We start from the raw sequence: 26384 nt of genomic DNA, 5'->3' as shown, positions 1-26384 counted from the left end.
CTACTTCTTCTTCAAGTTGAATGTCCTCAAATAGAGATTTGAGTTTTTCTTCCATCATCTCCTCATCAGGACCAGATTTTCCTTTCTCTTGCTGCTCACAGCTTACTCGCACTTTTCTAGTCTGTTTCAGTGGCTCTGCTGGTTTAACATCTTTTGGGACCCCAGCCATCCTTCCGAGGTATTGAGGATACTCACTCAGACATACATTCTCCAACTGGCTTTCGTCTACATCCACTGGTTCAGGTATTTCTGTCAAAGGCATTGATTCTTCAAGTCTGCTGTCTTCTAAGGATGTGTCTTCTGCAGTTACGACTGGAGGTCCATCTGCTGAATGCTCTACGTTTCCCTGGGAAGGCACTACCCCATCACTCAGTCTACTAGGGGTTCTAAGGGGAGATTCTATGCTAGAGAGATCACTAAAATAATCATCTTGCTGGAAAGGGGTGGGTGGTGTGTAGTGCAACCCTGTGGGAGTTTCCAGTTCCACTTGAAGGGAAGGATAACCTATGGAAGACAGTACATTTGGACTGACTGGAATGAATTAGAGCACATCAAACAAAAACATATGGAATGACTTAAATTATATTAGGTATGAAAATGTATGATGAATTACAGAATAATGTTGATAAATTTATTGGTTTAGTTCAAGTAAATGTAATACAATGAAATAAAAGACTAGTGCAAACTACAATAAAATAGAATACTAGTTAATTAAGATATAAATTGTTTCTATAGATTTTGGTAATTTTAATACAGTAACTTCAATACACAGGTTTAATCCAATATAAAGTTAGCTGTCATTATGTAAGATACATTTATTCCATGGCCAAATTAATATCTTTCTACTTTTAGCATGCAAGATCCACATCGTGGTGGACTGAATACAGCAAGCCACAAGAAACCAATTTTTATAATTACTTATAACTTATTTTAAGAACTGTATATAAGAGTGATGCTACCCAACTCAACTTATTTCATATGAAATTTACAGCAAAGAAAAATGAATTTAATGTTTGGAAAGAAATGACCATTAGATTTTAGAGCAGTAGCACTGGGAAAAAAATCTAAAAAGATGTTAGGAAAAGGATTTAAAAAGCAGATAAAGTAGAAAAGACTCCATGTAAACTTTTCAGGTGTCATAATGTGACAGAGATGAAAGGGTTGTGTACGTATGGAAGTCTTGGTGAACTTGGTGGTGGGGGTCCACTCAGAACCACGAATCAAATAAAGGGAAAACAGAAATGATACACAACAGAGACAGGAGGGAAACCATTTACAAAGAGCCGTCTGAGTATTGATGACAATGCTATGAAACACAGAGATTTACTAACCAGCCTGCACAAAGGAGAAGAAGGGAGCAATTCCCTTGTTTTAAACTTTGCTGCATGGACTAAGGGAGTATTTTAATCCTTCAGCAGAGAGAAAAGTAAACAATGGTCTGGTCATGGTGAGGAAAGGACGTTTCTCAAAAGTTCAACAAAGAGGAGAGACAGGAACAAAAAGGCAACCAGGCACATTTTCTGACTTACTCTACAGAACTGAAGCCTAATTTTTCTATCAGTCCAAGATAAATATCAACTTTGCTTTGGTTGTAAATTCAAATTGTTATAGGTAAGTGTACATTTTTCTGTATGGTCACCCATAAACCAGAATGTTGTTGAAAATTTGTCTATGACTGCACGAGGTTTATAATATACACAAGTAAAATTTGTTTCATAAACATATTCCTAAATTTCCCTAAGAATTTTAAAAATAGGGAATATAAAATATTAACATGTAGCAACAAAAAGCCCTTGTGGATTTATTTAATGACACTCTGATTTTAAAATGTTAAAATTAAATGAAACTTTAAATTCCATTGAATACTTCCATTGTTTTCTGATGGTCTTGTTTGTTAGAACTACTTTTATTAAAAAATATTTCCCAATAAAGAATATAAAATACTCTATAAACTATAACTTGGCAATAGTTCAAAATTTGATATAACATTGGTCTGTCTTGTGCACAAAGAGTTTGGTCACCAATATATGGTCTCACATATAAGACAAGGCCTTGAAGAGTTTTTTTTTTCTAGGTTCTGTGGTATTTACAAGCTTAAAAAGAAAGCACTTTTGGACATTATTACCTACATGTTTATGTTATGGGGATAACAAGGTACACTTTAAATTTTCTGTTGACTTTAGTAAGCAGAAACTTTCTAAGAATTTGAGATCTTTTGTCACATATGCATAAGTATTGATTACTGTTGATCTAACTTTGCTACTTAAAAATGGAAAAAAAACCATCATGTTTTTCAAAAATTGAAATAGTAGAAAAATATCCTTAGCTCCTCTTCCTGCCTCCACACCATCAACATTTTTTACTCAAAATTCATTATAGGAATAAACTTCCATTTATGAAGGAAGATGAACATCTTGAAAAACGCAGTGATATTTGTTATACTTTTCTTACTACTTTGATGAAAAAAACCCAGTTTACATAATGAAGGAAAAAGGACAATTTTATTGTATAAATTAAGCTTATGTAAAAGGAATTATTATGTTATTAGCGACATCTGTGCTCACTGAATTTGAAATTATGCTACCTTTTATATATGATGGGTCAAGTAGGGTTTTTCCAAACAAAAAATGGCAGCATATGAAGTTAAAATAATGCTAAATAACTAAAACAACTTTTTGAGTGCTACATTCACCTCTTTCAGTACATACATAAATACGTGTTCTCAAAACAGTAATTAACCTCTTTACTTAACAATTTGTATGACAGCCCACAATTTGGTTTTACCTATGTAGGAATAAAAGAGTTCCCTAGTTTTTTAGGTTAATATAAACATGACAAAAGCAGCATATCCTCTAGATATTAAATTTTCTTGCATTTGGTCATATAGAATATTTGAGATACCAGCTCTTTCAGTTAACTTATGCCTTTATACTTCATTATTTATGTTTTATATAACAGAGACATTTATCAAGTTTGTTCTATCAGAGTGTTTGCAGACTCTGGCAAAGAATATGCTGTGAAAATGAGAAATTAAGTCAGGCAAATCACAATTTAGTTGGTTTTATAGGATTGCCTTATCCTACTGCACTTTCAAATTTTATCAAATGATGAAGTAAATATGAACACTAAATTCAATTACCATCCACAGGGTCATGGAAAACATTGTTCTCATCTGCAAAACTCCTGGTGCCTGAAATATTTCCATAATCAAATATTGGTCCTTCTAGCAGAGTCACTATATCTATTCGATTAATTTTTGTCAAGACCGAAGTTAAGGCATCAGCTGAAAAAGGAGAAAAAAAAAAAAAAAGAGTTGAAAACCAATTAAATTATTTTCTTCTAAGTCATCACAATATCCACACAAAGGCATGGCTCTCTTGACCCTCCTAGCATTTTAGTCCCTCTTCACTCCAGCTCCACACTATTCACTATCCAGAGGGCTCAAAAAGCTCACTGCTCCAGGGAAGATACGTTAGGATCTTAAGAATCATTTTGTGAAGCTGTATGTGATGACAGCAACATTCATTCCATCCCTGTAAGGTGCAGAGCAGATGGGCCTCAAAACAGCTAGACTTATTTTAGTTACAAAGGGATCTAATAAAACTTTAAACACATTCCTCTCCTGTTAGACTGTCAAAATAGGTCACCCTTATATTTGATGCTTAGCATTTTAATGACTTACTAAGGTCAAGCTGACACAGGCAAACCCACAATAACTCATTCCACATTGTTGTGGGTTGGCATTTGTCACAGTACAGCACCACTCCCCTACCCCCACCCCAAGAACATTAAACCATACAAAACCCAAGAATATTGGAGAGTTCTCTGCCATCACAGACCTAACCTTTTCTCTCTACCTCCCTGCTTATCCATTTCTGGCCATAGCAGTAACTTCACAGTGTTTCTCACTACCGCCCCATGAGTTAACAGCTAAAATTATATTTTCATTTTTGATGGTCACAGAGAGAAATGCAGAAAATGCAAATACAGGCAAAACGAAAAAAAAAAAATCCCTACTACCTGCTTCCTAAAAAGCTTCCTAAAGACAGCTTAGAATATTAGCACAGATGGACAAAGTGTATTGAAAAGCAAGGAGATTATGTTGAAAAATGATGTATTTGTCTTTTCTAATAGTTAATTAAAGTAAATTCTACAGCCAAAAAAAAAAAAAAAAAGAATATTAGCACAAAATTAAACAAGTGTAACTTCAAAAGACTTGCTATTACTTTGTGCTCACTATGATTTCATTAACAGGAGGCTTATCTGAAATATTAGATACAAGCAGTTTTGAAAGTTAAAGTAATAAAATTTTAGCATACTTGTAGCATTTTTTCCATCTCTGGTAACCCATTTTTTTAATAACATGAAGCTTTGAGAAATTAAAGAATTTGGGTTTTCCACACGTATTTGATTGATTTCATCCACTGAAAAATTCAGTTCCCTTGCCAGTTCTGTAGGAAAGAAAAAGAGTTACTAAGATTTCATGTTGTACTTTTATCACATATATTTCATAAAAGTAATGTGCCAAACAAAGGAAAGGAATTTTATAGTAAAACCCAAGTACAGCTGTGGGCATTAATCTTTATATACTTGATTTCACAGGAAAGTAGTGATAATATACAGGCTGCGACTTCTCTCTCCAAAGGTAATTCCTTGGTTATAATCAGATTCCCTTTGGAGATTATTTTATAAAGATTCTTGATCTGTTCAAAGAGGATGTTGCTAAATTCTTTTAATTCAGCCAAATTATTCTCTGCAAGTTGAGCAAACATCATACAAGATAGATAGGGATATACAACTCATAAACAGGCCACAAGAGAAGCCGGTAAGGTTTTCTCTCGTCAATCTTCATGAACTAGATCTTTTACTCACATAATACTCTATTCTATATGCATTCAAGTTTCAGCAACGTTTCTTGGGAGATAAATGATGACTCCAAGCCAGATCATTGTCTATGATATGCTGCCACTTGTGTAAAAAATAAAAGGGAGATAAGCTTTCTGTCCAGCTAAGTTTATATAACCATACACTCAATCTTGTAAATGCAGAGAGTGTCTTTACATACAATATGAGTAGCTGCCTTGGGAGAGTGGAACTCGGGAGTCAACGCTGAGGAGGAGACTTATTTTTCACTGTATATTTTTTGTACAATTTAAAAAAATTTGTCAGGTGTGTATTACCTTAAATAACTATAAAAAGTAAGAAATGGGAAAAAAAAAAACCCATGGAAAAGGAATTGACTGAGATTCTATCGTGCCTAAGAACCATTTCCAGCAGTTTGGCAAAATGTATTCAGAGGCTCAAAATAGTCTATATCCTTTGACCAACTGAATTCACTTCTAGAAGTCTATGGTGATAACGCATAGGGTTGTACACAATTATTTACATACATGAATGTTCACTTTAGGCTTGTACTACTGAAAAATTGAAAACAAAATGTGTTCAACAAAAGGAGAGGAGTTAATTAATGTAATGCCATGGCTGGCAAACTGATCACAGCCTACAGTTAGAAATACATTGTATATCATGGTGCTTATATAAATGAAACCACATCTTTATGAAACAATACTTAGCGTTAATATATGTGATACACAGACATTTTCTTTTCCTTTTAAAACCAAAACAAAGCATGAATTGATTTCATGACTCACTAGTGCAATGTGAGCGACAGCAAACACCATTGTAAAGTATGTCTATTGGATGTTATTTATCCATTAAAACCAAGCTCAGAAAGTAAATGAAAAAGCAGAAAATTACATTGTGTATATAACATTTTAAACGCTTTTTATTAAAAAAAAAATCAAAGTACATTACGTTACTTGTTAACAGTGGTTCTGAGGGATGGATTTAAATTTTGTTCTTCTAAATGCTAATTTTCCTAATAATCTTCATTGAGCATAAAGTAATTCAAATTAGAAAAGTTAATTTTTTTTTCAGTTCCTTATCTCTTTGTGTTAAGGGCAGTAATCCTTACTGCCCTCGTGACAGAACCATATCCTTTGTCTAGAGACTCAATGAAGAGCAAAGATACATTGTCATTAAGAATTTTACAGTTTTATGACTTTATATCTCGCTATTCTTATGTCACATCTTCTCCAGAAGTTTACTCTGACAAACTAAGGGCTGGTTTTGCTTAAAGAAAATAATCTAATAGTTATGGGCAAATAATACCACAAAATCAACATTAGCTCCCGGATATTTTCAGATTACAGTGTTCAGTGTTAAAATATAATATTATCAGTTTTAGGTTCGAAAATATTTATACATAACTAATTGCTATTAACTCTCAACAGTCTGCAAAGGATTACTCAGACTCCCTGTCTTTTCAGAGTTCCATGAGGCCGAGGCCCGGTCAGTTGCACTGTGCCTGAGGGCAGGGCAGGGCTGGGCAGAAGGAGAGAGGAGGCCTTGATATGTGGGGGGCAGGGGAGGCCCGGGATTCAGGGCACTCAAAGGAAATAAATGTAGATGACCTTTTGTGCCATGATCTAGTTTCATATTCTCCATTTGATAGCGTAGATAATTGTTTCCCTGAGTAGAGAATGTATGTTGCTAATACTATGCAAGATGACTTTAAATATGACAGTGATTAACATTTATTTATATTTAACTATTATGTTTTTTGGCTGTGCATTAAAAAAGAAATACAACCTATAAAACTTAAAATTTCTCATGTGAAGTAGGATTTGGGGGGGCCCAGTTAACATCAAAACTACAAAGCAGTATTGTCCAGTTGACACAGAGCCTTATCTTCATCTTTAATGAAGTGAAATCAAGCCAAATAGTCCTTTTCTACACACTGATTATAAAAAGTTTCATGCATTTCACAGAGCTCAACTATTTTTGTAAATTGAATAGATTATTTACCTGTATCCTATTTTTTTAAATTTTAATTCAAAATTTAAACTTAACTGTCATCCTTTGTTTTCTTGTTTATATAGTTATTGAAAATGATCCTTGTTTTCCATTATCAAAGAGACATAAGATTTCCTTTTAAATAAATCTCTGAGCATAAAAGTGAGTCCACTTAAAAGTGTCAAGTAAGTAAACATACAAATAATATGTGTATATCATAAAAATTGTGACGATGACTCGTGAATAATTAAGATTTGTGAAACCTAGGCATGGATTAGTTGAACTACTGCTCTCTTAAAGAGCTGCTCTAAGGGCATGAACCGTGTTTAAAAATTTTGGATTATTTAAAAACCACAGTAGGCCTTAGCTATGTTTTCCGACATGCCACAAAATAAATTTGCTATTAGGTAAAATGTTATCCTTTGGCATTGTGAAGAAAGTGCTTAAATTCAAGGTAAAATAAGATTTAAATTTCTATTCTTTATATGCATAGAAAAGCGTTGAAAAGCGCAGTATTATCTGTAATTAACTCTGGGTAGATAGAATAATGAGTGATAAGAACATTTTTTACTCACTGCTGTTTGTTTGTTTTAAATAAACTGCTTTTGCAAAAGACAAATTAGTAAACTATTCGTTTCGTTCAGGCACATATACACTTACCTGTCCAGCTAAGTCCCAGGTGATCGGCTACTATTGCCATCCTGATATCTGTCCGTTCACATGGACTCTGTGGACCTACGATTTACAATTTCTTAATTAAAATAATCATCAAGAAAGATACAATACTGGAAAATTGCTTTTAGCAGTACTCAGATTTTACAGAGAGACTAAAGCTAACACTGTACACTTAAATGTGTCCTAATCACCTACATGAACACCTCTCTTTTCACATGGCTCACTTGACTTTCACCTGCATCAGGCCAATGTCAGACTACATGAATGCTCAATGTAATGGAATTCAACATGCTGACAAGCCAGCTACTTCACAGTCGTTACAGAAGTGTCGTGCTGGTGAAGACACCACGATGGCATTTCAACATCTGTGCTTTTACTTTGACAGAATCATATCCATTAGCACATTGGGGGGGAAAAAAGTTGCTCATCTTGAATGACACTGATATCTTCAGCATGCTTCCCTAGTTGTCTACAGTGTCGTTGGGTTAAAAGGAAGAGAGAAGAGTATATAGACAGCACATACAGATGACAATGACAGAATGAGAAACTACGGTTAAGTCACTCCACAGGCAATCACAACAGTTCATGCACTAGGGTCTACGCGTTGGAAAGTGTTTACAAACTATGCTTGTTCTCCAGGATGTGAGCAAAGAGTGCTCGAGAGACCTGACTGCCTTCATTCTCACCAGTCCTCCTACTGCTCCTTTTCTCACTGCCGGCCTTTTCACTCTTTGATTTTAAAGGTGCTGCCTCTGTTTTCTTATCTCTAGCAGACTTCGTTGTAACTGAAGGCTGGCCACCCCGGGAAGTCTCGGACAACGACGTGTTTCTTGAGGTACTGTCTTCCTCATCGGACAACTCGGACTGCATCTTTTTGTCTTCTTCAGAGAGGCGGTCCACAAGCTTTAAGGTCTCACCACTAATTCCCTTAAAATATTCAATGGAATGTTTACATACTTCCTTAAGCTGACTTTTCCTAACTTTAACTGTGGTGGTGGTGGTGGTAGTGGTGTTGGTGGTGGTGGTGGTGGTGGTGGTGGTGACGGTGGTGACACAGGTGGATCTTACCTTTACTGGCAACTTGGATGGAAGCTGTTTGGCCTTGCCTTTCTCTGGCTGCCCTTGCTTTTGTGTGGCACACGGTTTTCTAACTGAACCTGTGTTTTCCCTGTGTGTATTTTTCACTGGAATTCTGGACTTTACATCTACACATGAAGAAGCAGTAAGGGTTTTGGTTTTCTCAGATTGACTAACCTGCTTCATTTTACTCACATGAATGTTTGGCATATGATTTGGTGGGAAGACATCTTTTGGTGAAGTGGCCTTTATAGGAAGTTTGGATTTTCGCCTAATCCCTATCGATTCCTTTGTCTTTTGCTGCTCTCCAAGAACTCTCTGTTTCTCTCTCACACAATGTCCTTGCGGTACCCCTGTCTTTTTTCCTGATGAGCTTTTCACTGGATTAGCTTTCTCTGTGGTACAAGTGGGTGCAGAATGTTCTGTCAGAACTACATGACTTGTAATGTTATCTGTCTGTATAGTGGAAGAATCCAAATTGTTGTTGTTATTAAAGTTATCTTTTTGAAAATCATGTTTTTCTTGGGGCCTAACGCCCATGTGGCTATCAGCTGTATTTGAAATCACTGTTACAGGTTCATTCTCTAATCCCTGACCACTGGTCATCACAGCTTCTATCTTATCTGTCACTTCTCCAGGGCCTTCTTTCTTCAAGGTCATGGTGGATGCAGAAATTCCCATTTTTATAGGCGTGCGCAACTTGGGGTCAAGTTTAGAGGTGTTAGTGGCTGCTGCTGCTTTCTCCTGGGAGCCACTACTGGATGTGCCTTCCTGACACTCTCCGCTGGTCGGGATGCTGGGGTTAGGTTCCACTGTAGGTGCCTCTACATTTCCCTCTAGATTGGTTTCTACAGTGGTGTCCCCTGCCTGTGGCTGTGGTGTGGCAGTGACCGTACTTTTATCCCCTTCCCCCGGGTCCCCTGACTTCCCTTCAGAAGTATGCTCACCAATCTGGAAAAATTGGAGCCTCTCTTCAACAAAATCCCTCTTGCTCATGTCAATTGCACCACTGCGAGTCATCTCAAACATTTTTCCTTCATGAAATGGGAAGGGGTTAGGCTCACTAGTTGGGGTACTTTCGTCAGTTGGTGTGCGGGCCGGCGTTGTATCAGGGGTGGTTGCTGGAGAGCGGTCTTCCACAGCCAGACCAAATGGCTTAGTTTCCTCTTCCCGTGATTTACCATCAGAGACGTCATCATCCCCTCGGTTATTAGACCAGGGGTCAAAATCTAGACCTTTGGTAGCTACTGTTTTAAAAGGAGTGGCAAATTCTTCATCTACTTTGTAACTGAAATAAGTATCAGGAAACACTGATCTGTCAGGATGTCTGCCTTCTAGTGTGAAAAACTGGGCCCCTGACTTCTGATCAGTCTCAGCAGGAGCCTTTTCTCGGGAAGAACTTGTTGGAGGTGGCTTATCTTCATCTGGCCCCACCCTTCCCTCCTCCTCCTCGATAACTTCCAGTTTGCTTTGGCTAAAGGAGCGATCAGCTGGTTTCAGGATGCCCTCCGTGTTCCAGACATCTTTCTTCAGCTCCAGGGTTTGACTCGGGAGTTTAGAATCACTCTCCGTCAAGCCGTCGTCTTCGTCTTGCAGGTCGTAGCCATCCAGAGAGTCGATCTCTGTAGCATCTGTATCGTGAGAAAACTCTGCTGTGGTGGCAATGGAACACTCTGTGATGGACTGGTCGTTGTTCCCATTCTGGGCAGTTTCATTCTGAGGCGAATCAAAGCCAAGGCCAAATTCAGTGTCTCTTACAGATCCATTCATTTCCAGTTCTTTCTGGGGGGAAGCCTTTTCAGCAGAGGCTTTGGGTTTCGTCACTTCTTTTTGTTCCTTGTCGACCTCCTTTAACTTGAAGGTGTATTTTTTGACCGGGACTGGTTGATAAAGGGACTCGTCATCACTGGAGTCACTGACGTCCGCCCCAGGAGGAACCGGGGAAGGCGGCTGCACCCTGATGACCGGTTCCGCCAGCTGGTACTTGTCATGCTCGTCTTGCAGACTGACTTCGATCATGTCAACCTCTCTTTCAGGGAGATAAGGGTGTTTCTTATCTGACTCCATCTGGTCTGCATCCAGTGGCGGAGGAGGGGGAAATTCAATGTAGGCGACTCTGTTAGTTTTAGGTCTTTGGTTAGAGTCTTTGCTCACGTTGTTAGGCATTTCGCGCTCGACTGCTGCCGTCTCCTCCATGGCAGCCTGCTTTAAGGAGGCTGACTTGGCCTGCTCCTCCTCTTCAGACTCCTCTGAAACCTCGGGAATTGGGCTGGGTTTGCCTGGTATATAAGCTATAAGCGAGTCTGGTGTCTTAGATGTAAACTCATAACTCACTTCCTCTGAACTGGGCGTTTCTGGGGTTAAAGGGCTTTTCCCTGAGCTGTCTAGAAAGGAAACTTGCTCTAGAGTATCATCTTCTGGACTACCCTGGGGAGAAGGAGGTTGCTTTTGCTGTCTAGTTGTATAAAAGGTCCCCCTGGTCTCTTGTACTGTCTTACATTCCTGACTTATGATTTTTTTTACACCTCCTTGTTGTATCTCCTTTTCATACTGCTTCCCCACCTGTACAAAACTGACATAAACAGGTAAAGTTTTTATCTCTTTCCCTCCCTCCGTCTGGGCTAGTGGTGCAGCTTTTTCCAATCCATCAATGGGACTGTGGTCGAATACATCACTAGAGGGCGATTCCTTTCCTGGACTAAACTCTAAAGAATCAGGAGACTTGGTCGGGGAGAGCTCGGTTTCATCGAGAGGCGGGCATAAGCCTACATAACTCTGATGTTTGGAAACTTTGCTGATTTCTGAATAGGTAACTTTTTCATCTTCTATAGAATTAAAGTGCTGTGTTTCAACTGTCTCTTTACTTATACTTGATTGGGATAACTTTTGCGACAGTTCATGTTTTGGAAATATCGACCGCTCGCGAAAACCATCGGGAATATCAGGAGACGGCATCCTCCTTTCCTCCGCAACCCTGACTGGGATGTGCGACACTGCTGAGCTCTCACTCCTCCTGGAAGGTTGGTCAAGAGATCCACCTGGATGGTCCCCATCTTTAACAACATATTCCCTATATAAGACCTTTTTGGAGGGAGATTTTACAGTCATTTCCTTAATTTCTGAGAGAGAGCCATTTGTTAACAGTTTGTGTTCTCTCTCAGTCACAGACAGAAATTCATCCCTCTCATCAACAACGTTACTCTCAGGGTGACCCACGTGATTCTCTCTTACATCATGAACAAGTACATGTGAGAGTTTTTCTTTCTGTGACTTATTGTTAGTGGCCCCAGAACTTTCCCACGTTCTAAAGACCTTTTTGTCCCATGGTCCCTTGGTTGCTAAATCTGTGGTTACATGACATGCCAAGTCTTTAGCCTGTTGCTCAGAAAAATAGTCAGGCATTGCTTTACTTGACATTTCAGGTCTCTGTTTTCTCACGTCATCAGAGCCAAAATCATTGACAACCATTTCACTGCTCTGGGCGTGCTCAGCTTCAGCTTTTAATACCGTAAGATCTTTTTGCACACTTTCATCCAAAGGGTCTATGGCCTTCTGCTGTTTTTCTCTAGCAAACACTTGGTAGACAGGTAGCTTGCTCTCCTGGATTTTTTTAACTGGGATTCTGGATTGGCCATCTGGCTTTTTGTCTTCTTGAGAAACGTCCTTACTTTTGGCCTGTGCGCCTTGTTCAAATTTTAATCTAATGGAACTGAGTTTAGATTGTTTGAGCTGAAACCCAGACTGGGGCCCTTCTGGTTCTCTGCTCTGGGAACTACTTCCTTTGGCTTCCTCTGTGGACTTGCTATCCTCAGTCTGTTGGGAAGGAACCTTCTCGGGGCTGCTGGGCAGACTGGCTGCGGTCTTCTCATCAGCCTTGGGGAAGCCTGGTCCATCTAGGCCATGCTGCCTCGCCTTGACCCACTCATCATTGGACACCAGCAGTTCTGTCAGCAGTGCCTTCTCAGGGCTGCTACCGGTAGAGCTTTGAGTTGAGTATTCTTTGCCATTTCTAGGGCGTGGCTTTTTCTCTGGGGACTGCAGTTCATCATTGAGCTTTTCGGTTTTGTCACGAAAAAACTGTGACACTTCAGTCAGCTTTTCTTCTGCTTCCTTCACGGTCCTGTCCACCCTGTCTTCATATATCAACTTCTCTCTACCTCTGTCTAATCTGTCCTCAGTAAAGCGCATCCACATGGCATGTTTTGGACTACTAACATCGCCAGAATACTGCAACACTGTCACTTTATCAAAATGCTCATCTTTAGACACTTTACCTACACCATTTTCAGACACATCTTTATAGATTTTGGAGAGAATTTCTTTTTTGGGGGCAGTGACTACTTTTTCTCTGGCCCGCTTATCAGACCCCTGTAACTCTGAGCTAGGGGGTCCTGCGTGGTCTGTAACTGATTCCTCAGTATCAGAATGAGACACATCTAGCTTTTCTGACAGAAGCATTTTCTCAGCAAACCTGTAAGACTCCCCTCTTAGTTCTGACAACTCATCGTCATGGTATTCTATTGAGTGTTGACTCAAAAGCTTCAGTGTTTTATAAGAGTCATCAGATATGAGTTGAGCAGAACTAGGGCGACTGTCTTCTTCTTGGGACACAGGAGTGTTTACTCTGGAAGACTCCAGGTAAGAAGGCAATGACTCTTCAGCAGTGAGTTCTTCTTCTTCTTGCTGACCCTGTTCCTCTGAACAAGGAAAAGCATCGTGTTTTTCTGGCAGAAAATCTTTTAGGTTAATATCTCCCCGGGATAAGTCTTTCTGATATACATACATTTCTTTTTCTGGATGCTTTTTGGTTTCTCTAATAATGACTTCAGTGGGCTCAGCTTGGTTACCTTTTTCGATGTGGACTTCTATTATACGCTCCAGTTTGGGTTTCATTTGGTTGTCCTTCTCTGCGTGCTGGGCTGAGGTTTCAGCAGCAGACTTGTGAACATCTGGAGACACTGCCGACTTATGTTCAAACAGACCTGCCAGCTCTTTGGAAGGGTCCCGCCCGGACTGAAAGGCCTTCATGATGTCGTGGACTGACATGGTTTCTTCAATTCTCTCTGATGCACCTTCACTGCCTGGTGGAGAATGATAAACCATTCTGGTGGTTGTGGTGATGTGAGTCTCTTCTTTAACACGCATGCCTTTGCCCAGGACTCGACTGTGGTCATCTTCTTCGCTACTGGCTTTCATTTGAAACGCTTTGACTTTTTCTTTAATACTAGAAGTGGTGGGCTTTGGTTCCAGTTCCATAAACGTAGGTGAAGGTTTGGGTGACACGGGCTCCTCTGGTTGGGATGGGGGAGCCTCTCCAGCTGAGGGCTCATAGCTCCTGATAACATGAACCACTTCAGTTCTCGTTTCCGTAATGACCGGAGGGATGGGGACTTCATGAAAAAGTGGTTTGGGACCAGTGCTTTCAGCGCTTTGTGGGGCTGAAGGTGTTTTTTCACTTCTTGTTTCAAAGCCACTGTCAGACAAGGGACTTTTATCTTGGTCATGTTGAGAAAAGTCATCTGGAGACTCTAAAATAGTATCTGTTCCAAAAAAGGAATCGGCCATCTTACATAACTCTTTCTCAGAGGTGGAAGGCCTCATGGAGGCTGGGGGCATTTTGAGTTTGTGTTCCTGCAGAGCAATTGCTGGTTTTAAAATTCGTTTCTGTCTCTCTTCACCATCCTTCTTGGTATCCTCAAACTTGTACTTTAAGTTCGTCAGTGAACTACTCCCGATATCATTTGTTAGGTAATCAATAACTTTGGTCAAGTTATAATCCTTTTCGGAGGCGGCCTTTGCCTTGACCTGCACTCTCTCTGGCAGAGACGGGGAATGGCTCACAGCAGCCTGCTGTCTCGCCTCTCTTATTTCTTCTGAACTAAATTCTATCCAGTCGTCTTCGGGAGAATGTCCTTTGTCACTCTTTGGTGATTTGGGTGGTCCTTTATTATCCACACAGACATCCTTTTTAAGGATTTCACTAACTTTCACTAAGTCTTCCTTCACTTTCTCAACAATTTTGAAAGGTTCTTCATCATCGATTCTCCCTTCTTTGGGGAGTTCAGGTTGGAACGGCTTCTCCTCAGGCACATCTGTCTGGAGTATTGCCGTCATCCGCATTAGGTCCTCTTTCATTTCGGCCACGTCTTTTAGTATCTCCTGACTGGAAGATAGAGAAGGTGGTGTCGACAGCTTAAGGGCAGATGGTGCAAGGAATAAAGATGACTTAACTGGAGACGAAGTCCGATTGAAATGGGGCTGAGGACGTGTCTCCGTAGTCAATGTTTTAATGGGCGACAACAAGGCTGCTGCTGATTTTGTAAGTGAATTAGAGTCTGGAAGTTTCTTTAATGGTGGTTCTGGCAAAACATTGACTACAGAGTATACTGGCACTGTTATTATTGATGAAGTTACAGATGAGGTAGTTGCAGATATTGACGACCCGAGGGATGTATAGAGTGCACTCGCAGAAGGAGTTCTTAGAGACTGGAAAGCTGATGGTGCTGGGGAAACATATGACCTGAGTGGGGAAAATGGCATTGCTGTGGTGGGAGGGAACACTTTCTCAGCTGCATCAGTGGCTGCATTAACCACAGGGCTCACAGAGTTTGTAGCTGTAGCAATTTTTTCCTGGAACGTGGCAGTGGCTTTGCATCCATTAATTAAAGTTGAAGATGATGGATATTTCAGAGGGGAAATAGATCCGTTGACTAATGCTACCTCTGCATGTCCAGGCATCTGTTTCACAGGTGATGAGAGAGAAGAGGCCATCGTAACTTTAGCTGCTGAAATGACATCAGCTGTGGATTTAGCGGGAGACACCACTGACTTTAAAGGTGAAGATATTAGTGGTGCTGCGGATGTGATAATTGACTTAAATGGCAGACTCGAGGAATACATGTTAATATTTGATTTGGGGGAGGCAGGGGGTGTCATGGTAATTGACGACCTCTCCAAAAGAGATCCTGCTGTAGTCACTGGGGAGGTTCGAGAGGAAAACGTAGAATTGGATGCCTTTAAAGGCGAGGCCTCCGTGACTGTGGGAGCTCTAACCAGGGTACCAGAGGAAACTTGGATATTGTATGGAGATTGTGACACCACTGTTTTTATTGGCGAAGAAATTGTCCGAAAAGATCTAATTGGAGATGCCACATCACTAATGGATTTAACCGAAGATGTAGTGGATGCCCCTAACGTGGATTTGATTGGAGAAGGAGTCGAAACAGACCATATTGATTTTAATGGAGAAGCTGATGGCGTATTAGAGGAAGAACTTGATAAGGAAGTGAAGCCTGACTTGGCTGGCCCAGGCACTGTGATCGGAGCTGTTGTCCAGGACTGGTATGGTCTTGTAGTAGAAAAGAATGGCTTGTATGAGTAAGTGGTGGGGAGGGATCTTGTTGCTCCTGCACTCCGTTCAACTGTTTCTTAAATTTTAAAATGAAATCAAACACAAAAATCAACAAAAATGGTTGAGAAACAGAGAGACCAGAGAAAAAAATTGGTCAGTAAACTTTGAAATATTACAAAAGCAAGTACAATTGTTTGCATGATTTAGAATGGAAGAGGCAAAAGGAACAATTAAGAGGAAAAAAAATTTTTTCTACAGACATAACTAATCCAAAGTTAAAAATAAAACTAAATAAAACACAGAGCAGTGTGAAATGAAAGACAGAAAAAGCACATTGCAACCAAACAGGCCAACAATGAAAAATAAAAAAACATGAGGAAACAATTAATGATGAGAAAAATAACCACAATGGAAAAACTGTTCCCTTACTTCCTATTGACTTTCTTATGTGCTGGTTTTGAAATATCAGTAGCCGTCCTGTTTTGCCTGTATAGGTACATGTTTGTTTCATGCAACCATATAACTCTCATTTTAGTAACTTCTAACATTCCCTCTCCTTGGACCTTTCGGTGATGCAGGTTGCACCTACTTAGAACCATATCAGTGTGCGTAGTTATACATTAAATGTCTAAAACTCTTATTTTAGAAAACCACTCAAGCCTATTTCATGCAGAATCCAAAGTAACTTTTAAGTGATAGGCAACTGATGTGCAAACTGTGAAGCCACTGGATTTTAAGTTTGTATCTTCCATGCACAATTCGGTTAAGCTTCACACCCATAAAAAGCCAATAAGAGCAAGAAATTTTCTGAGTCAGAATTTTGAAAGAAAAAAACAAAGAAAAGGAATGTTTGCATTTATATTTTCCATGCAGTATATTCCTTTTGGTGAGGAAAAAAGAAAACGTAATATGAAATGATTTTAGAATGCATGTGTACACACACACAAAGGGGGAAAAAAACCAGAAATATGGTTCATGGTTACCATAAGCAAGCAAAGCAACTGAAAACATTTTCTCATGCGCCATATATCATGGCAAACAAGCCAAAGAAGTAATACAATTTTTATGCCATATTATGCACAGTGTGTCAACTTTAAAAATACTTTCACAAGAGCATTTAGAAAGAAGAGTACACTTTTTCCATGAGATGTGAAGTCTTGGTACCTTTTGAGATTTTTTTTTTTTTTTGGCCGTGCCATGCAGCTTGTGGGATCTTAGTTCCCCGACCAGGGATCAAACCCGTGCCCCCTGCAGTGGAAGCACGGAGTCTTAACCATGGGACCGCCAGGGAAGTCCCCTTTTGATATTTTTTAGGAAAATATGTAATACTGCATATGAAAAAATCCATGTGCAACTGAATATATCCATGTTTGGTGCTGTCTTCATTACAGATAAAAGCACACAGTTTATCTCAGATATTTTTCATAATCCATACTTCTAATTCTCAAAAGGTATCATGGGGGAAATCTTAAAAGCAGTCATATTTTTAACACCCCATATTTAAGCATATACAGTGGGATACAGTATATATCTGTATATATATTTAATCAATAGCAAAGGGACCAATTCTGGTGCTTTCCCAGAATATTCATGGGACTCATGGATACCACGAACACTGGTGCAGCCATGAGGCAGACCTACCACTAGGAAAGGTGGCTTTAATACCAGCATCCTTCTGGCAATGGAATAAGAAACATACACATGAGGTAAAGCACACTCGCCGGGGGAGAGCAAGCACACACTGCGTCCTCTCTACATCTACAGTTCTAAGAAACAAACCGAGCTGGTCACAGAGGTTTGGAATGCCTGCCAAGGGGTAATGTTCTACATCAAAGTTGAGTACAGTCTCGCTCCCAGAAAGCAGAATAAGAGTGAAACTCGAAGAGGAAATGAGACTCTGCTTCATCTTTATGCTCCTCTTCCTGCTGTGCTCGTGCACTGCTACAATCCAGTCCTTGGATTAGCAGCTACTCCCACAAGTGTGAAGATTTTCATTCCTAGTGTACATTTAAATTCAAACATTCAGAACATATCCTTTTCTAGGCATACATATTATTCTAAAGAAAAGTGGAAGAACTAAGGAAAAAATTCACCCATTCATTACCCCTCCTAGTCATAATTCTCAATTCTATATTGCTTACTTCTTTTGGAAACACCACACTGCAAATGGAAGGTTTGGGGATTCCTTCCATTCAGTGATTTGGGCTCACTTCAGTGTCTTAAGAGAACTTATTTTATAACTACCAGAAACTGGCAAAGCATCTCTCCTTTACCGCTGAAGTCTGGCTCCACCAAGCAGAGAAGTCTTCTGAATCACATCTATGGTTTTATACTTTTCATGGAGCAGCCAATTTACTGATTAGTTACATAGTTTATGCTTTAATGATATATATTTTGTGATACCATTTATAATAAAGGGAATTTCTGGATGTCAGGCACTGAATTACACCAGAATCTTTTCTCCGGAGGTCGGGGCAGGGCGGCTGTAAAGGACAGGATAGTGCGGGAAAAGTTGCATTCACTTGGAGTTCTAACACCAATTCAGGGGCCATAACATTTCCTTAGTTTTTCTTTTAGTCTTTTCTTAGTTCTTCCCATTCTTTTGCCCACCATAATGCTCCATCTCCTAAAACAGAGAAAAGTACCTTCTTCCTTCTATCAAAAGTCAAGGAAGACAAATGACATATCCCTTAACTGAAGCTTAACCAAAAAGCAGCAACTCTTTCAGAAGTGGTGGGAAAAATTCAATTGACTTAGCACACACACCTGACCTTACATATATTCCCCAAATAGATACCTTAGGGGCCAAAATCAAATAGGAGCTTGCCTGACCCAGAGGTACCCCGACCTCAAGTAGCTGGTCCATTGAGATTGTCCACAGCTTAAGGATGTTGCCTGGGAATCCCAACCAGCTACGCCCTGAGAGCCTTAGTGTTGGGGTGAAAGAGTATCCCAAGGAAAAGTGCCACCCAGGAGATTTAGTTGTACTGAAAAACCATCTAATTATACACACACGTATCTTCCCTGCTTTGCAGCATAACAGGAGTTAATTTCAGCCCTTATGGTTTTGGAAAGATTTAGACATTTATGCTAGAGGGAAAAAGAGATCTGGAAGAACATTCATGAGTGTGGTTGGGTTTCCTTTCTCTTACACTCCCCATTTGGTGTCTGAATATAAAAGCTTCCCTAGTATGTACTCCAGGGGCTAGACTCCAGAAGGTTATGCTAACACCACCTGAGTGAAGCAGTGGAGTCGTTTCCTGCTGCACATGTAATATGCTGTGTTGGCCCACAGAAACAGGAGTTCAGGAAAGATGGGAAGAAACCAGAGTCGTGGTTTTTACTGGTAAATTTCCAGTCCTCCCTGAACTCACATAACTGTGAGTAATAGGAAGCAGCTAGAAATGATTCACTAATTTAAAAATTGTTGTATAAATCCACCTCTGATGGTTAAAGTGGCACCATGCTACATCCGTCAAACACAGTGCTGCTCTCAGCACTCTTCGTTCCTGCTGGTGAAGAGGGTTATCTTGAGGGCAGTGATCACCAGAGGTGATAACCATAAGCATGAGGGAGAGAGACGGAGGGGAGACACGGAGAGAGAATGAACGAACATGACTGAAGGAATCTATGCCTTGATACTTGCAAGCCAGTTAAGAATGAACCAGAACAGTCACTGAGAGAAGAAAAGGGTTTACCCAGGCTAGTGAAGGCCAGCCTTAGAGTTGATATTTAATAAAGAGGAGCAGAGGAAAGGGGGGAGAGAGAAGGAGGGAGGAAACAGTAATCAGTAAACAAGTGCTACCTCAAGAAAGTGGGAAAATATAATTCTTGCCAACTGTGAAAAAAAGGAATCAGGACTAAGATACAATGACCTACCTATATTAAGAAAAATGAGATGATTACCAGTTACTTTATTATCCTTTATACCGTCCCACATGTATGAAAGTAAATATTTTCTCTTTTGAGCATGGATTTAAAGCAACCTTGGTATAACATTACCTCCTAACATAGCTAACAACCAAAGTGAAATCAAGATTTTCAAAATCAAGTGATAGAGGTTTCTAATTTAAAAAAAAAAAAAAAAGCTAATGGCTTAAAAAGACTTTTACAGGTATGATCTGGGGGTGTTTGTAACTCACATCTCCAGCTTTGTACCATATATTACTTAGATCTCATGATAAAGTTTTCCTGCCAGAAATTTTCTTTTGCCATTGAGTTTTCACATGACCCCAGAATTCAGTTTGTATAGAAAAAATGTCTCTTCTTATAAAACTCCACATAGATTAGTAAGTGTGTTAGGAAACTCACTCATTCCAGGCTCAGTCAGGTAGCTGTAGCGCTTACGTAAGGCTAACGACGCAAAGCTCTGTCGTCTCTCCGTTTTCTCCGTCTGGAAAAGAAAAAGATGACGTTCCACTTCCTTGTAACAGTTTCATCATTTTGAAACATTTTGTAGAATGGCATGTTGATATCTCATTTATCCTTATTTTTTTGGTTACGGATTTTCCTCAGGGAAATGTTAATTTCCTACTGTGATTCTACAACCCCACCCCAATATCTTAACCAAATAAGCATCATTTAGCAAAATATAAGAGCACCAACACAGCAGACTACAGGGAACTACAAATAAAAGACAAGCGTCACAGAGACTCCTGATGCTGAGCAGTAAATTTTCCCAAATTTGTTCCAATTGAAAGCACATACATCACGATGTACACTCATTCTCTGTGAGTACATTCAAGGAAAAAAGGCACACAAAGTTTATTATTCCCATTACTGCTGTTGTTTCTGTATGTTAATAGGCATAAAATGTAGATGAGATTAAAAACAGGTTAATGGTTTTATTGAAGTAATGTTACTGAGTCTTAAGGCTGCTGATTCTATTTATTGTTACTGAGGTGTGAGTTTTAAAAATCCAATGATCATATAACTCGGAGAAATATTAGGAGATAACTGATAAGAAAAAGTTTATTTAAAACTTAATTGAAAAATTATACTCAAAAACTGGCCAAAATAAATTTCTTTAAATAGAATATCAAATATTTATCAATAGCCATTGAGCACATATTTTATAGTACATAAAACATGTAAAATTTCATATATTACTGTGATCGTTGATTTAAAAGTTATAACGGTAGATACTAGGTGAAAATGTGCACAAACGTATATTTATACACGCCAATCTCACATTTGAAAATGCTTAAAGAACTTTAGTTCCTCTTTTTAAGTCATTAGCCGGATTTTAATTTTATTGAATGTACTGAAGTACTCTTCTATATATGTGGAAGAGTCCACTATTTTTTAAGAAAAAGTATGCATCCTTTATCTCATTTAAGCTAAGTTCTGCAAAAATATAATACGTTTCCCACACTTCAGCCCTCTACCACTTCTTTTATACAGATTCCATTTCTATGCTATCTCCGAGAGAGTAAAAGCAGAAGTGTTCATATTACCTCATCATCTTGATCTGACTCTGTCTCCTTTTGGTTCCAAGATGCATTGCAGAGACAAGGAATATTATAATGGACAGCAGGGAAAAGAATATCAGGATATGAAAAGGACTGAGTAGGGAGCACAAAATGCAAGCTGCTTTAGAAAGCAAAGCAAACCAAGAGAAGCCAACAAAAAATATCAAGAGCTATACATCCATGGCAAATTAATGTGACACTATTTGAAAGCAAAAAAAAAAAAAAAAAAAATCTTTGAACTACCAGCAGAAGCAGAAGCAATAAACAGGGGACTCCATCATACAAACTATAAGAATCTGACACCACAGTCACAAGACTTAGTCTACACAAAGAGACTAATAAAACTTGAGTTTCAAGAGCTTTAATCATGTTACAAAGCATTCCTTAATTGCATACCAAGGATCCACTTCTTCAAGACCAGGGAAGGAAAGTTAAAATAAACCAGTATTCAAAGATACCTTTTTATGTGCTGGCAGAGTGATGTTTAAGTTGCAAACAGCTGTTTGAGGCAGTCCTTTTGTTGTCTTTGGTTCTTTCAGAAAAGACAGACGACCACAGGGCTCTTGGCTGGTGTCTCTAATCTAGAAGAATTTAGGTAGTTGACAGTTATAGAAAGAGACTTTTCTGAGGATTCCCATCTGCACAAGAGTTAAGTGTGTTTGTTTTATGGAGCCCTTGGAGAGGCAGGAAAAGTAAAGGGAAAAGGTGATAACAATTACATGTCAGCCAACATAGCCACATTTAAACTCAGCAAGAGTTAGAATGCCCAATTCCTAGTCTAAACACAGGAATAATGTGTCTGCTTGTCTCATCCTGACAATCCATTATATAGTCTCAGTTATATCCATTTTCTTCCTGGCTAATAATTTATTTTTTTCAAAGTCTCAGTTTTAGCAACAATAATAGCAGCAAATAATAATAGCAATAAAACAATTGTCCTGTGTCCTTTGGTTCTCTGAAGAGGTAGATGGTCTCTCCAGAATGTCCCTGGTCTCCACCAGAAATAAAGATGAAATGAGGGACTTCCTTGGTGGTCCAGTGGTTAAGAATCCATCTTCCAATGCAGGGGACGTGGGTTTGAACCCTAGTCAGGGGATCTAAGATCCCACATGCCTCGAGGCAACTAAGACCACATGCCTCAACTACTGAGTGAGCCACAACTAGAGAGCCCATGTGCTGCAACTACAGAGCCCAGGCACTGCAATGAAAGATCCTGCATGCCACAACTAAGACCCAACACAGCCAAAAATAAACAAACAAATAAATAAATATTTTTTAAAAGATGAAGCTTGAACATTCAATTTGGATTTCATCCATTATTGGATTACCGAGCATTGCAGATATGATGCATTTTATTATCCTAGATTGCTTGGTTTTACAAACATTTGCCTAAATATAAACGATCACTTAGCTGTTTAAAAGGTAGAGACTCTTTTTACTAATTATAAAGCTTTCTTGGCTCAAAAGAACACTCAGAACCTGGACAAAAATCTGACCTTGTTCCTATGAATTTAAGTTTGGTGGGATATTTCCAACTGAATAAATCATTAGAATCTTTTTTATTCTTTAAGAGCATTTAAAAAAAATCCAGAGTCTCTCTTGAAGGTGATTTACCTTGATGGAAAATGGCAGTCTATTTTCTTTAAAAGCATAAAAGTTAAAAACAAGTTGCTGTCCTCCTTTGGTAAGTGGGGCCAGGTTTCCATAACAATCAACATAAATAGGTTTTCCTTCCAGAACCTTTTGGAGTAAAAGAAATACATAAGTTAATGTTAAATTGAAAGAATTCTGAGATTTTAAGTCATATAACATTAAAAGACTGACGTTTCTACGTCACATTTGTCTTCTAATTGGGAAATTACTTCTATGGTGCTATTTGCCACACACACACAAAAAAAACTCTGTTGGTTCACAATTAGTAATTGCAATTGGAAACAGTAACATGGACATATATAAGACAGAATTATAGATTTATTTCTGTCCTACCAACTTTAAACATATTTGAGAAAGTGCCCGATATCAATCACTTATCGATAGAGTTTAAAAGTTTTTTTTGACTCTTAAATACTTATCCAATCACTGGTTTGGAAAAGGAAAATCATGGTGATGTGTATAGACAGTGACCATGAAAATGACTCAGGTAGCCACAGGAAAACTGCGACCATGACCTAGAATCACTGGTACTACATTTTAACCAACTAAGATAACCTCCAAGACGCTGAAAACAACTTGAGAATGATTCTGTATCAAAATTTTAAAACAAAAACTAAAAACAGTAATGTACTTGATATTTATAGTGCACGCTGTATCATGGCCTTAAAGTAAATCTCCATATCTGGAGAACGTTCACTGAATGAACTTGCTGTAAACAAGGTACCTCAATATCTTTGCTTCTTGCAACTTCCTCAAAATTCTCTTGCTGCTCTAAAGTTTTGTCCACTTTATCATCGGTCATGCAGAAACATCGCAGAGAGGATTCTACAGGATCATTCATTTTGGCAAAAACAACAAACTTGGCCATATATGGGACACATATTAATTCTCTGTACAGTTGTGTGGCTAACCCCACAGTTTCTAAAACTTGATGGCAGTCTGCAAGCCAAAATCTGAGGAAGACAAAAACAAAACAATAACAAAATATAAAAACGAGGAGATTTCAAAGCCAAATCTTTAAAAAATTCACCATTAAAAAAAATTAAAGTATGTGAAGGAACTAAACCAAAACATTAACTTGTCCATTTAAACAAACAGCAAAGATACTTACTCTTTATCAAATACAAAACCCCTACATTTATTATTTGTTATGATTTTGCTAAGAAAATGCTAAGGATTTTTCTCTGTTTTCTTTACCATAAAATTCTCCTTCCCCTCTTACACATACCCATAAGCCTTCCTTTCTACTGCTTCAGAGTTTTATTACTTCACCAGTGGAAGGTACGAGAATTTTATGAGAGAAAATGGGAGAGAAAGGAAAATCCTATCAGTTTTCATGAATTGCTAAGAACTTCTGTTGGAAGAAGCAAGTTTACCACCTTACAGCTCCCTGTGAGAAGCGGATAAAGTGACAACCAAGTGAATTTAAAATTTCTGAGTTAGGCCCAGCTTCACCAGCAGCACTTCAGAGAATAATCATGCTGATATTGAGCACAATTTTTACTTCCCAAAAGGTAATAAAAATAATTCCTAGTGCTTTTCGGAATCCTTTTGTTTCCATACCTGGCTGAAACATTGGTTGTAAAAGAGACACAATCCTTTATAAATGTCAAAGGAGTAGTTCCTGTGATGTCTTCCCACTGAGCAGGCGACGTGCCCCCTGAGAGAACAACAGCAGATATGTTGACTTTATTATGGGAGATGCTCCTTGTAAAATTTTTTATCATCCCTCCTGTTCTTTCTGTATAGCCAGGAACTTGCAAAACATCAACACTTTCTATTAATGACACGTACTAAAGACAGTTTTCCTCTCTACTCTCCTTTTATACTTTTACCAGCTTACGGTGATCTCCTTATAACGTAATATTAGATTAGAAAAAAAAATTACTTTTCTGTTTCTCTGGATACTAATGAGTGGCTTAAACTTGGGGCACACAAGTCAGAGATTTGTTGTTTCAGATAGACAATATAATTCTTTCATTTTTTTTTTTTAAAGGCAAGAACTATCAAGAAAGTTAAGAGGGAGCTCATTTTATACTACCTGAATCATTTAATTTTCCAGGTTAAAAGGGGAGCCAGCCAATAAAATTACCCTTCAGGAAAAATGAATAAACCTATCTTAATCTTGGACTTTAAAAGTCATGTTAAGTTAATCAAATGATGAATGAGCTCTGGATTCCGGGTGCTTACCACAAAATGTGTTCACCTAAGTTCCACATATTTAGTCTACTGAATTACACTGGTGAACAGAGTAGGTGAGAAGAATCATACTCACTCAGCTCTTCCTACCCCTGGTGCTCTGTGGGAGCCTCTGTTTTCCCCCAAATCCATCCAATCTCCTATAGCCTAAAGAGTGTTGCTAGGTCTGTTACCTAAGTCACCGAGAGATTACCTAGATGCTCCAGTAGATTCAATAATACCTTAATCACCTTAAAAAAGCACTACTATTAACACTAAACTTAATAGCAGGAAAAAAGATATCACTAAAAAATGTCATGCTATCAGCATCTTAAACAAATAATTACAGGGATAATAGAGATGAGGTGATGGATAAGTAAAATGTTTTATTCTTTTTTTTTTTTTTCTCCTACTCTTACAACATTGGCACGGATGGTCAAAAGTTTTCTGTCTTTGTACAGAATCACTGCAAATGCTATAGCATCAGTAGCAAGGACAACAACAACTTAACCAAACCTGTAATGCTACAGAGAAGGCGGAGATTGGGTGTGGTGTCTCCCTTGTAGCCGTTGGAGACGCCTTCTCCTGAGGCTGGGGGCACAGGAATGGTCATTGTGATAGGCTTATGGAATTTCCTTCTTCTTGGTTCCACAGTGACAATTGGGCTAAATGTTGCTTTGTTTCCAAGGACCTTTTTCACAATTTCGTCTGGAACAGGCTGAGCCTAGAGACAAGAGAAAGGACCTTGAATGAAAGTAGACATTTTTCTCTTATCAGAAAGTTGACTTTTTAATTGAGGAAAAAAAGACCAAAAACAACAACCAAAAAAATGTCTTCTGCTATTAACATTCTTGTGTATGCCTTCTGATGGCCGTATGTGTGGATTTCTGGTAGTTATATACCTAAGAGCGAAACTGCTATCTAAGGTACGGATATGACCACAATTACAACATAATTGCCAAAATGTTCTCCAGAATGCTGGTTGGGGTACCAGTTTTTATTCTCACCAGCAGGTGTAAGTGTCCTAGTTGTTCTACGTATTTGCCAACACTTGGTATGTCAGTCTTTTTTTTTATGTTAGACGTTTTATTGAGTCAAGTTTAACATATCTTAATATGTTTATT

At 38.8% G+C, this 26384-nt stretch overlaps 1 protein-coding gene across 4 annotated transcripts in view; it reads right to left on the bottom strand.

Moving 5' to 3' along the window:
- ANK3 (ankyrin 3) overlaps window positions 1-26384 on the bottom strand; it is a 679472-nt gene that overhangs the window by 25185 nt on the left and 627903 nt on the right. For 3 of the 4 annotated variants that reach the window (XM_057734351.1, XM_057734352.1, XM_057734353.1), the window contains 10 exons: window positions 25777-25984; window positions 24646-24742; window positions 23807-24035; window positions 23044-23169; window positions 21888-22010; window positions 20270-20351; window positions 7516-7590; window positions 4320-4451; window positions 3140-3283; window positions 196-504 (listed from right to left, as the gene is read on the bottom strand). In XM_057734351.1, coding sequence (XP_057590334.1) covers window positions 196-504; window positions 3140-3283; window positions 4320-4451; window positions 7516-7590; window positions 20270-20351; window positions 21888-22010; window positions 23044-23169; window positions 23807-24035; window positions 24646-24742; window positions 25777-25984 — 1525 coding nt within the window. Of the gene's footprint in view, window positions 1-195; window positions 505-3139; window positions 3284-4319; window positions 4452-7515; window positions 7591-8216; window positions 16029-20269; window positions 20352-21414; window positions 21442-21887; window positions 22011-23043; window positions 23170-23806; window positions 24036-24645; window positions 24743-25776; window positions 25985-26384 lie in introns of all 4 variants that reach the window. The other variant, XM_057734350.1, reaches the window with a different exon arrangement.

The sequence above is a fragment of the Hippopotamus amphibius genome, chromosome 5 (assembly GCF_030028045.1).
Source record: "Hippopotamus amphibius kiboko isolate mHipAmp2 chromosome 5, mHipAmp2.hap2, whole genome shotgun sequence".
Lineage (NCBI taxonomy): Eukaryota > Metazoa > Chordata > Mammalia > Artiodactyla > Hippopotamidae > Hippopotamus > Hippopotamus amphibius.
This window is presented reverse-complemented; position numbering and strand designations above follow the sequence as displayed.